The 12,287-nt window shown below is 30.7% G+C and overlaps 1 protein-coding gene across 1 annotated transcript; it reads left to right on the forward strand.

The window, feature by feature from the left end:
* The first annotated feature begins 6,360 nt into the window (after positions 1 to 6,360).
* Positions 6,361 to 7,830, forward strand: LOC132752657 (growth arrest and DNA damage-inducible protein GADD45 gamma-like). The gene is made up of 4 exons (XM_060743014.1): positions 6,361 to 6,573; positions 6,846 to 6,950; positions 7,183 to 7,473; positions 7,712 to 7,830. The coding sequence occupies exons 1-3, from the start codon at positions 6,509 to 6,511 to the stop codon at positions 7,442 to 7,444; spliced, it is 432 nt and encodes a 143-aa protein (XP_060598997.1). The 5' UTR covers positions 6,361 to 6,508; the 3' UTR covers positions 7,445 to 7,473; positions 7,712 to 7,830.
* The last annotated feature ends 4,457 nt before the right edge of the window (positions 7,831 to 12,287 follow it).

Here is a 12,287-nt window from a genome sequence, read left to right on the forward strand (position 1 = left end):
ATAGCTTACACACATTTAAGATTTGCATGCACGCCTTTGTAAATCTTAACCATGCCCGTACGTGAAATCTTGATGTGTTTTCCTTTTTTTGGAAACAAATCAATCAAGGAAAATACTGATTTTTCTTATTACGTGGTATCTAAATGAATGATATAGTTGTCGACTATCTCTTTACTTCCGTATTTCAAGATTCTTGTTTACATCTTCCCGGTTGAATTCAACGATACGACATTAATACTATACCCTATTTAGGAATGCATGTAATTTAAATAAAATAAATGTCCTTAATGCGCCATAACGCAAATTATTACAGATTCATAACTGTAAGTTGAACCGAAAAAACATTATACTGCTTAACAATCATTATCGATTTTAACCGGCAGGAATTAATATATGGTTTCAAGCAATTTCGTTCATGAAATGCGTTTTAATGAATAAATTGCGAACTTTTTTCAGAATCGAATTGCAGAATCAATGTGATAAAACGATTACATAAACTGGAAGTGTAATGGAAATTTCATTCATTTGCTAGCTGTTTATGTTTTTATGTTGGCACACCTAGAGATATTTCAAAAGCTACTTTTTCAATGTCTAGTTTAATTCATAAGAATATAACGTTAAAACGTTGTTTTAAAAAAAAAATCATCTACAGATGTATATGATGAAGGTTCAAAGAAAACTATTATATACCGAAAAAGTTACAACAGTTTGAAATAGGTTTAAGAATTGCAATGCGTGCAAATATGGTCAGTATTGCGCAGTCGTAGGAGTACTAAAACTGTTATGGACAAACAGATAAAAAGGCTCATGTAGTCAGTGTGTGTGTCAGGAGGATAAAAGAGTAAAGTTATCATGAATTTAATAAGTATTGAAACTTTGTTCACAGGCAAAACAAGAGTACTTTGTTGTGATTATAGTAAATTAGTTAAATAGTATAGTAAATATATCTGGAAACAGAGTGATCCCTAGGAAGCATTAATCACAACAAAATTACAAGAGAATTGCAGACTCGGTTTGATTGAGTCTGTACATGAGGGATAATGTAAAGTGCAACATCCGTCACGCCCCCTAGCGCCGGCTTCAGCGGTACTCAATTCTCAACACCTAATAGTGTTGGCATCAATGAACCCGAAGGACCATAAAAATATAACAACACTGAAGTGAAGTACGCGGCAACTTTTTACAGTTGCCACACAGCACTTGACACCTGCTGTTGTGAAGTATGAAAATCTGGAAACAAAGTGATCCCTCGGAAGCATTAATCACAACAAAATTACAAGATAATAGCAGACTCGGTTTGATTTAGTCTGTTCATGAGGGATAATGTAAAGTGCAACATCCCTCACGGCCCCTAGCACCGGCTTGAGCGGTACTCAAGTGTTGGCATCAATGAACCCGAAGTACCATAAAAATATAACAACACTGAAGTGAAGTACGCGGCAACTTTTTACAGTTGCCACACAGCACTTGACACCTGCTGTTGTGAAGTATAAAAATCTGGAAACAAAGTGATCCCTTGGAAGCATTAATCACAACAAAATTACAAGAGAATTGCAGACTCGGTTTGATTGAGTCTGTTCATGAGGGGTAATGTAAAGTGCAACATCCCTCACGGCCCCTAGCACCGGCTTGAGCGGTACTCAATTGTCAACACCTAATAGTAACATAGTAAATTCCAGTAGATCTGAAACACCCCTCGTAGATTGTTTTAAGCACAGATTTATATATTTAGAAAGAAAATAATTTCTTATTATTCATTTCATGTAATTACTTAATTACTAATGAGAAATAATGTTAAATGTAATAAAATCTAACACATAAATATATGCTAAATAGGACATAATTACTTGACTTACTTGTTTGAAGTGAATCTGCATGCTGCTCTTGTAATAGCAGTTTGTGATTATATATTTTGTTTTTGAAGGCTTTTCGGAGGAGATCGTCGGGGCTGGCATTGTTGCATTGTTGATTCAAGTAAACTTAAAATACTTACAATGCTTAGACATATATTATATGGAAAATATTACTTAAATCTACTTCTGTTGATAATCAACCGATATTTTTTTATCCTGCCATTTTTAAACAATGGCACACAATAAACTAATCAAAACGCTTTAAGTCGTTAAATAGGGCAATTGCCCTATTTAACGACTTAAAGCGTTTTGATTAGTTTATTTCACAATTACAAATTACCTTAACGTCCAAAATCTTACAGAAGCTGACATTATTATTTCAAAACTAACAGGTGACTGAATCTTATATAGTTTAATTTTAATCCTTTCAATTGACCAATTTAATATGATTTGCGGCAAGAAAATTTGAAAATAAAACCAAGAGATCTTTTGTTAAAAAACTACGTTCGAAAAGAAACCATTTGGTTCGTCTTAATTGACATCTAAAAACGCTATAATGGATTCCTGACCCTGTTGACATCAATAATATTTAAGATGTGATAATAGATTTAATGGCACTGGACGGATATTTCCATCATCTGTTTAACTCTAGTATCAGTAGAAAACAAGTAATGGAAAAAGGTTGTATAATTTTGGAGAATATAGGCAGATGAACCCTAAATTGAGTTGTTGCTTTTTTGTACATATATCAGAGAAGAATAGATTAATAAATTAATATTGGTCAAATTCAGGCAAGTTGGTTTTTGATTTTGTTTCGTTTTGTTTGGTTCGACAGAGAAAATAATTACGGAACACTACTTCTTTCCTGAAAACTCCTTGCACTTGTTTATTTTGTTAAAAAGACAATTCAACAAGTTAACTCAGAACCGTAATAACTAATACGGACAATGTTACAGCCTTACAGACGCAGTATGAGAAGAATTATGCTTTAAATGATAGAATGAACAATGTTTAAATCAGCAAGCTTCCCTATTTCAAATAAGACAGTAATATCAAAACAAAAAATCATAGAAAAAAGTGATATATTTTCTGTCACATGTTTTTTTACCTTAGACGTACGTCAAGATTGATGCAAGCTGCTTCAAACTAGAGCATTGACGCAGTGAAGTACAAGTATGGTGATGTTTTATTGATCTAACTGAGAAAGTTAAGGCCATTATCAAGAGGAAAAAACGGATTAACAATTATTTTAATCCTTTCATAGCGTCTTCTTTAGGGAACGTGCTAATTGAAGCATCGTATCAGGTTTATAGTACAAGAATGCAAAGAACCCAAGTTTTCTTATTTTGCATAAAGATATTTTTTGAGATAAACGTTGAACATCTTAAATGTTGTGTTTTATTGTGCAATAAGTATAAACAAATGTGATCTGATAAAAAGATTATAGAATAAGATAAATAATTTCAAAATAATGTTAAAGTCTCAACTGTTTTTATATGATTTGCGACAACAAACCATAAAACAATCAATTATGACAAAAAATTATATCGTAATTTAGCTATAGAATCTACAATGTTCTAACGAGCAATTAGGTTGCTAACCAACATTTTCAATTACAAAGGCTTGCTCAGAATTGTCCATTGACAAAGTAAAATAGTGAAGCTTTGTCAATTACAGTAAATGGTGCTCTTCCTAGTTAAAAGTAAAAAGCTATGTTTTATTAAGCTGTTAAAAACGAATTGACCTATAACTGATGATCAAGAATTGCCTGGAATTCAAATCCGTTGACATTTAATAAACGACTTTCTAGTTTCCAAAAATAGCGTCATAATGCTGAAACCAAATCTAATAACTCTAAATCCAATGACAACAGCTATAAATAGAGTGCAGCTATTCCTGCTAAAGTGTTAACTACGCGCAGATTAATGTGTTTATTCAAAGAAAGGACACGACTTACGAGACTGGTCCTAAAAATTTCATTCTTTTATAGAGTAACATGACTGAAATAGTTGCCGAAAAAGAAAATCGAGCAGAATTTTTGAACTTGGTGCAATATATGTATTTAATCAAAGAGCTGGAGGTACTGACAATGTATTGTCTGGAAAAATACTGTTTGTCTTATCTTTACATATACTGTTTTTTATCGTCTTAAAAAACAACAAAGAATAACACATTTACATGAGCCATTTATCCTTTCATTATGATAAACAATGTCACATTTGACCAAACAGAATCAGACCAAAGACTCTGAGCAAGTTACATAAAAATTTGAATACAATTTGTGCAGAAGTTGTTCAACAATATGTATTAAATCAAAGGTCAACACAAAAGTTCTCAATATTTCAACCTTGACAATAATTTGATTATTCCAACAAACAGACATTCAGTGTTAACTGTTGATCGTTCAAACAGTATTTTATCCATTAAAAGGAGCAAAATAAAATGAAGCCAATACATTATAAGGCGACGCTCTGTCATTTCTAAGTAGTTTCAGATCCTGGCAATCAAATCGTCAAATATTCCTACCTGTTAATGAGAATCATGAAATTTTTGATAATTATTTTGCTGATATGTATTTTACATACCATCAGAACGAATAAATGGGAACAAATATGTATATGAACATTGCATTTATAGAACCGACAAAGGAATAATTCTTATTCCTTTCAAACAAATTTGTTGTTCATGTATTTCCTCTTAAAAACTGACTATAACTCAACACTCATGGTTTAAAAAAACAGCATAACTAAGAAACAGATATCCATTAATCAGACTGCTGAAAATATAATTATTTTTTTATTATCATACACTTACGGTTTATATATATGCATGCATATAGATTGACCACGTAATTAGTACAAACTCATTTCTTCTTGAGAAGCAGAAAAAAGTAAAACTAATCAAATGTAAGAATGTTTTAGATTTTATAATTCACAACTATATATGGAATTGGTATATGAATAATATATTATATTTTACTTCATAAAAAGCTATTACAATTACACTTTGTCATGCTAACGGCGATATGTTCGTTTATGGGAGTAAGGCAAGCGGAAATAGTAAGAATTTCTTGCATAGTTTGTCCATTATGATATTGTTTGATATATTAAAGGATATGAAATATTTGTCATAGTATACATTCCATTATTTCAGTTTAAAGTTTAAAATCAATTAGGGTCATATTTTCCTTCTCGGGTTCCTTTATCCATAATTTGTATATCTGCTGTCTTATTTGTAAGGTTTAACAAATATGTCTGATCTTTGGCTAAACTTATAATCCATAGATTATGTATTTAATGTTACTAAATGGATCATAAATTTGCTAATATTAGTCTTGATAGCATTTAAAGTTTATTTGATATTATGATATGGACTTTTACATGCATTTTAATCGTACGCAGGTGTTTGTATAAAGTTGTCAGATAGAGAAAATACGTAAAAATATAGATACTAATATGCAAATGTTGTCCGTTTCAACAGATTGAAAAATCAACAAATGTTCAACTTTTAGGCAGATGTATCTTAAAATGCAATGAACAGTAGTATTTATTTAAAAAGACAAATTTTTCTACCTTAACTTGCAACAGAGGAAAAAAGGGTTTTTTAAACTAAAATGATACTTTAAATAACATATAGTGCATTTTCGTTTTTTAATAAGTACTCCCAGAACTCGCAATAATCATTTTAATCTTTTGTTTAACGTTTTAAAATTTTTTTAAAAATTTTATAAATGCATTTTGACATAAACTATATGCTTAAGACTTTAACTAACTTACTAGTTTCTTTCTGTTGTTATACTCTAATCTGTTCTAGTCTCTTATGAATGTTATGTTATACTATTTGTTTTGAAAAGCAGCCTCAACAATGTCAATGTTAAGCAATGACATGCTAATGAACAGGACTGGTTATTGGCCCCCATAGATCGTTGAAATTTTTCCATAGTTTTGAATGACATTGCATTTTGTTACCGCATATAATGTTCATGCAAAATATGAAATATCTAACATTTTTGAGAACTTTGTATACTTTGTGACTTTTTAAGGATGTTTTTTTACATAAGCACTGGTGAGAGGGTAAGACTTAAGAAAAACATTAATTAATAATCTGACAGCTCAAATAGCTCAATAAACATTACCCTGTAGTAAAGTAAAAGGTCCAATCTTATTTTCTTTTAATAGAAGATCGTTTTACAAACAATCATTGTTCAGGACTGAATTTACTTGCATCATTTAGCTTTGTTTTTATGTTTGTTACACAACTTTTTTGCATGGAATTTCACCGTATTTGGTATTTTTATGCTAAATTTATACTCGTAGCTAATTTGAAGAAAACAAGCACTTTTAAAACCAGCCAGTCAAATGGAAAAATACAATTCTTTCTCTCATAACTTTTATCTAAACGTTAAGTAGGCGTTACAGACTGAGTACGATGTCTCCATAGAAACTGTTACGAAAACAGCTCTCCGTAAAACATGCGGAATTAAACGAACTAAAGCATGTGATTGTTAACCAGTTGGAAAGGCATGTAAATGCTCCGTTCATACTGATATCGGTTAAAGTTAGTACAGCTACTGAACAAGACACATCGTTGTATTTCGGATTATAAATACTGGTATATAGTGATCTACTGCACATATTGTTGTGAAAAGGAAATTTATGGATAAAATTATTACAATGAAAGATTACAGAAGAAATATATCAGTGGATTCCGATACAGATATGTAAGTATATTAGAAAATTTAATTTGAATCTTTTTGAAATGATGTAATCTTATGTAATTTTGTATCTAATTTACTAAAGAAATTAAAACATGTAATAATACTACATGTAATTGATTAACGTAATAAAACATGTTATGCTATTGAACAGTTCACAGTTAATATAAACATTTAACAATTACAATGTATATATTTTGCAAAAATAAAATGTGAATTGTAATAAATTTTTACTTGTATATACATTTTATTTAATGTTTTGTTTTATTTCTATTTAGGTCTGGGGATGAATGTACAGAAACTTTTCAAGATTTGATCTATATTGCGAATAAAGAAGGGCGTCTTGTGAAAGGAGTATTCGAAGCAGCGCACGTTCTTGAATTGTAAGTATAACACAAACAACTAGAAATTGTATAATTTTACAGATCCTATAGATCTTTTAATGTATGCATTTAATATGCTATTCATTTTTGTAAATGTTTTAGACACTTTCCAAGTAACAAAAATCAGTAACAGTATTTTTTTTATATTTGGTAAGCAAGTGGAATCATTTGTATCAATTATATGTTTTATTTTACTTATATTTTTCACATTCGAATCAATTTACATTTTCAGATGTTCAGATATCGTGAAGTTGTGCATCTTACCAAGTGGACCAAGCAGAAACATATCGACGCACATACAACATAAACTCATTGAGGCATATTGTTTAGAAAATGACATCAAAATCATAGAGATTAATGACTTTAATAGTATGTGTATTCATAGAAATAAGACTATAGACACGAATGGCATTGACTGTGCTCTTGTAACAAGTAAATCATTTCAAGAAGAAGTTGAAGCCAACCAAAATGAGTATAAGGATAACAGCGGATGAAATACAGTCGAAATATATGTATTGAAATGGTAAGCAGATTTTCATCTTTTGTTACTTAAATTGTTGCTTGTTTTTTAAAAAAAAAAAATGCTTTTTGAATAAGCTTCATGACTCATTTACTATTGATTTAGGTGAAAGTGTAAGTCATAATGTTACTTGTGATGTGTTGTTTGGGTTTTTAAACTTATGCCATTACTGTTTATAGTTTATGCCATTACTGTTTATAGAACAACGACTTTTATATTTGTTTCTTTTCTGTAATTTCAGGGCAACCAAAACCCATCTTATAAAACCATGGATGCAAATATGTACAAAAATGAACCAGACCGACATCAGGCGAAAACCGGTCTAGACAATTGGCACTGGCCGCCTGAAACCGGACATCAAATGTCAATAATTATCATTGGTCTTTTCACATTAAAGTGTAGGTTGATGCGAAACTGAAGGAAAGAAACAATTTATATAAAACGAAATCACGGAAAAACGCTTTTTTTTGGTGAGCAAACCAGTGAACACAGACTTTTTCTCAAAAAACTTTTCATTTGGAACAAGCACTTACGTTCTTGCAAATATATGAAAAAATAAAAATTTTTATAAAAATCTGTTTATTAAATGAAATAAAAAAAAAGGAAAAGAAAAAATAAAGGAACCATTTGATTTGATAATTTCAAGGGGGGATTATGAACTATGTGAGAAATTGACGTGGTTAAAAAAAGCGGTGGGGGCGATTTTCCCTTGACTGTACATAAAATTTTAAAAGTGCAAAAAGGTTTTTTATGGAACCAGCTGGCTATGAGCAAAACCTTCACCTTTTAAACGTGGCAAGGGAAATAAAATTACTATCGTAACAATATTAACTGTTCTGAAATTGTATTTCACTGTCTTGTTGTACGCCTTTTTCTTTTTTTCTTTTTTGCATGTTGTTTTGTAAATGCATTATATTGTTGAAAGTAAAGGTGTTATTCAAACTATATATATTATTTGTTTTATTTTATTTTAAGTTGTAAACTACTGGGGACCAATACCATAAACAATATCCAAAGACTCTTTGGATTTAATTTTTTTTTTAAAGTTTACGTTAGGAAATAATACTATTTCTAAGGTGTTTTACTTCATACTACAACATACAATTGTTCGTGGAGAAGGAAAAAGACATAAACTGTTTGCATAAGGATTATATACATGATGACCGAAATAAAAGGGTCATGGGAGGACAAATATATGGTCATAATACAATACCGGGAAACACTCACTAGTGAAAAGAAATCTATTGGCAAATGCCCTGACCTATGCTTAGTTAGGGTAGTAAAATTACAAATATATATATATATCTCGGTTATAAATGTCGGTTAAAAGCTGTAAGTTAGTTTTAACAGATGCGTAGATCTACATATATTACCATGACTTTCTGCAGGTTAGCGAGTGCGATGAATAACGGTGATCTAATACTTGCATAAGTTAAAGTAAATTGTATTGTTGTTCGCACATTTGCCATGCTAATAATGGTCAAATTATCATATAATAATACTAAGTACATATATTTTATATAGTAAACGGTTGCTGGATAGTAATTTTGTTCTTGATAATCAAGGGGTGATTATTTTATGATAAGTTGAACATTATTGACACGCAAATGTGCCGTACGGCTGTGGTTGTTCATAAATTTATAACACTAGCAACGATTATATTTAGATTTAAGTTTTATGTTTCCAGAAAGAAAAGCAAGAAAAAGTTTGATATGGTCACAGTTAAATGTTGAAAAGGACTGTTTAAAGTGCAAAAATGCAATAAACAATACTTTGACGCGCACGTATTAGATTCATAACATTTTGTTTAATTTAATTCTATTTATAGACAGTGTGCTACATATTAACTTTAAACAAGGATGTCGTTATATTTTATAACTTGTACCGATTTTAACTTATTTACAGGGTGAATTGAAAATCCGGTCGGCAATGTGTAAATCTGTAAGATAACCTATTTTATTTCAAATTCATAACGGATCGTCGTAGAAACAGAAAATCAAAATGAACTTCATGTTAACAAAAAACTCTAGCAATTGGGTCATTCCAATTAACGCTTTAGAACAAACTGGATATATCGTGCATGTTTTGTTAAGTTCCCTAGACAAAACTGACCAAACTTGGACCAAGGCAACGCTGTTAAATAAAGGTCATATAGACTTGGACCAAGGCAACGCTTGTAAAATAAAGGCCATATAGATAATACATGTCGGTTTGGAAAACAAACTGTATAAATATTCATTTATGACTATAATTATGTTAGGGCATGTGAGTATTGCAAATGGATTACTATTATCTAATACTAAATAGTACAAAGTAACGTCGTAACTGTTACTTCAAAGCGCTACCGTATTTTATACACAGATGTAAATAGGTTTATCATAACAAACACCTTTGCCATGTATGACAGTGATGCAACAATAGTGTTTATATACAAATATACAAAAAAACAACAAAAAAACCTGTGCTTTTTCTAATATTGCATAGTTGGATTTTAGTGGAACTTCGGTCTACTAGTATTTTAGAAGCGTTCGTTTGGTAACATTTTCGATACCAAGGTAATATATATGACATTGGTAATAGTTAATTATATATAATCTTCCAAGTAGCTTTAGGGCGTTGTTTGTGGTATATTATTATGCCGACGTTACAATAATTTCCATATGAGTGTTATTTTTATGTGTCATATTTAACTTTATTGATCAAATATGTGTGGATGAAAATGACGGTCAGTAACATTTTGTTTATATTAAATAACATATGGAAACGTAATATACCAGTTCAAAATTTGATTTCGACAAAAAATCAAAAGCGAGAATGCAATTCTTTTTAAATAAATGGTACAAATAAAACAGTTTTAACACGTTGCATAAGCCTAATTTAAAATTAGCTAGCATGGGCACACATTCCGCGTAAATGGATAGACAACGGTTTCGGTCTATGAACGCGTTTATGAAAAATAAAAAATAAAATTATATTCCCTGTCAGGAACACGGCACTTACTGTAAAGGGACAAGAGTCATTGACTAAATGAGCACCAATTAAATGTTAAATATTGTAAAACAACACTTGACAAACTTATCTTTTTTCTAGAGTATTGCAAAGTGCAATGTTTCAAGAATACTTGACTTTTGTTTTCCTGAAAAAACATGTATTACTGCGTTATTATTACAGTTTCATAAGAATATATGACGAGAAGTGTCGATAAGGCATTTTATATACATGTATTACATGTATTAAGATAGTTGATCATTGGGTTAATACCATTGCATTTTCATTAATGACTGAATGATCTATTCATGAACAATCCAAAGCTTAGTTTAAAGGAACGCCACTGAAGTCTAAAAAAGTCTTAAAACTTACAAGTCTAAGCTCTTACATAGAACATAGCACTTTAAACGGACACTATGGGAAAAAAGATAAAAATGTATAATCAGCATTAAAATGACTATCCATTTTTGTACAATTTTAAGCAAAATTATAGTTAAACGCAATATAAACGGTTCTCTATTTTTGAATCATTTTTGTGTAGTGACAGTGATTATTTTGGAGAAACGTTAGGGGCTAATGATATGAAATTTTGCACACAAATTATTTGTCAATACATTCATCAATGTGATGGAAGTTTCCACCGTCTGCATCACATTTGGCACAATTCGTTTTGAAATAATTTATGTTTATGATGCTGTCTAGGAAACCAAAAGAATTTGAGGCAATTATTCGGATTTTTTGTTTAACTTTAAAACCATTGAGAATTAGATCTACTGTTAAACTGTTGAATTATTTATGCAAAATACATAATGCCAATTACAATCTTTGTGCCAGTCAGCATATAAACAATGAACAATATGTGACCCGGATAAAATAAATCACTTAACGTGTTTGAGTTCCGCATTGTTTGCGATCCTGCGCCTTGTTTTGCATAATTATCTACAAATGATTTACATCCCTGTATAATAAATATTTAAAACACTTAAACATGCATCCACTACAACGATCATGCATTCGGGCTTTTTTTTTTATATCAGATAAGACAGTTGAAATTATTTGTACAGTAATTGTTCTACGAATTGAAACTATATCCTTGCGCAGTTAAAAGAATGTTTGGTATAGACTATGAAACCGAAACTATTTAATATTACAAAGTAATATATTTAGTCTATCAATCGCCCAATCTGTTAAATGATATGTTTTGGGAAAATTAAAATTTTATGTAATGTAGGCAACATCTTAAACACAACATTAAAACAGTATGCACTTCTGGGCAGAGTGGGAGAAATGAGCTGATTTTTACAACCAGTCAAGATTGGTACCCCCACAACCTGCAGTGCAAAGTGAAAGTCACTGTTATAACGTGGAGGTGTCGGGGGGGGGGGGGGGGCGGGGGTAGGGTTGGCAATTCACTTGATATTACATGGAATTAAGTCGTCTGAAGTCGATCGTCTATACACGGATATAATAAATTGCACGTTTCTTTTCAAGTATGAAAATTCTATTATTGATAAACCCGCTCCTTAAATCTTATAATTTATAAAAGTTGCATGCCTATAATGTACATTATAATCATCATGTAAAAAATGAAAATATTTCCCTAGAGAGATTGAAAATACAATTACTTCAACTTAACACACGTGACTTTCGCTTTTGGTTACAGGGTACGTTTGAGAAAACCTATTTCTGTTAAACAATATAAGTATATGTTAAGGGCTAAGACAAATTATTCATTTCATAACACAGAACAAAAGATATTTATACCAACAATACAGACAGTGATTATAAATAACTGGAATGATTTTGCTTAGTTTTGTTTGGTTTTACGG

Source organism: Ruditapes philippinarum, unplaced genomic scaffold (genome assembly GCF_026571515.1).
Source record: "Ruditapes philippinarum isolate M1 unplaced genomic scaffold, ASM2657151v2 ctg1200_1_1_1_1, whole genome shotgun sequence".
Taxonomy (NCBI): domain Eukaryota; kingdom Metazoa; phylum Mollusca; class Bivalvia; order Venerida; family Veneridae; genus Ruditapes; species Ruditapes philippinarum.

Excerpts from the sequence above, each read along its gene's own strand:
- LOC132752657 (XM_060743014.1), top strand. The coding sequence starts at position 6,509 with ATGGATAAAATTATTACAATGAAAGATTACAGAAGAAATATATCAGTG. Across the intron at positions 6,574-6,845 it reads GTGGATTCCGATACAGATAT|GTCTGGGGATGAATGTACAG; the intron begins GTAAGTATATTA and ends ATTTCTATTTAG. Across the intron at positions 6,951-7,182 it reads GCAGCGCACGTTCTTGAATT|ATGTTCAGATATCGTGAAGT; the intron begins GTAAGTATAACA and ends TTACATTTTCAG.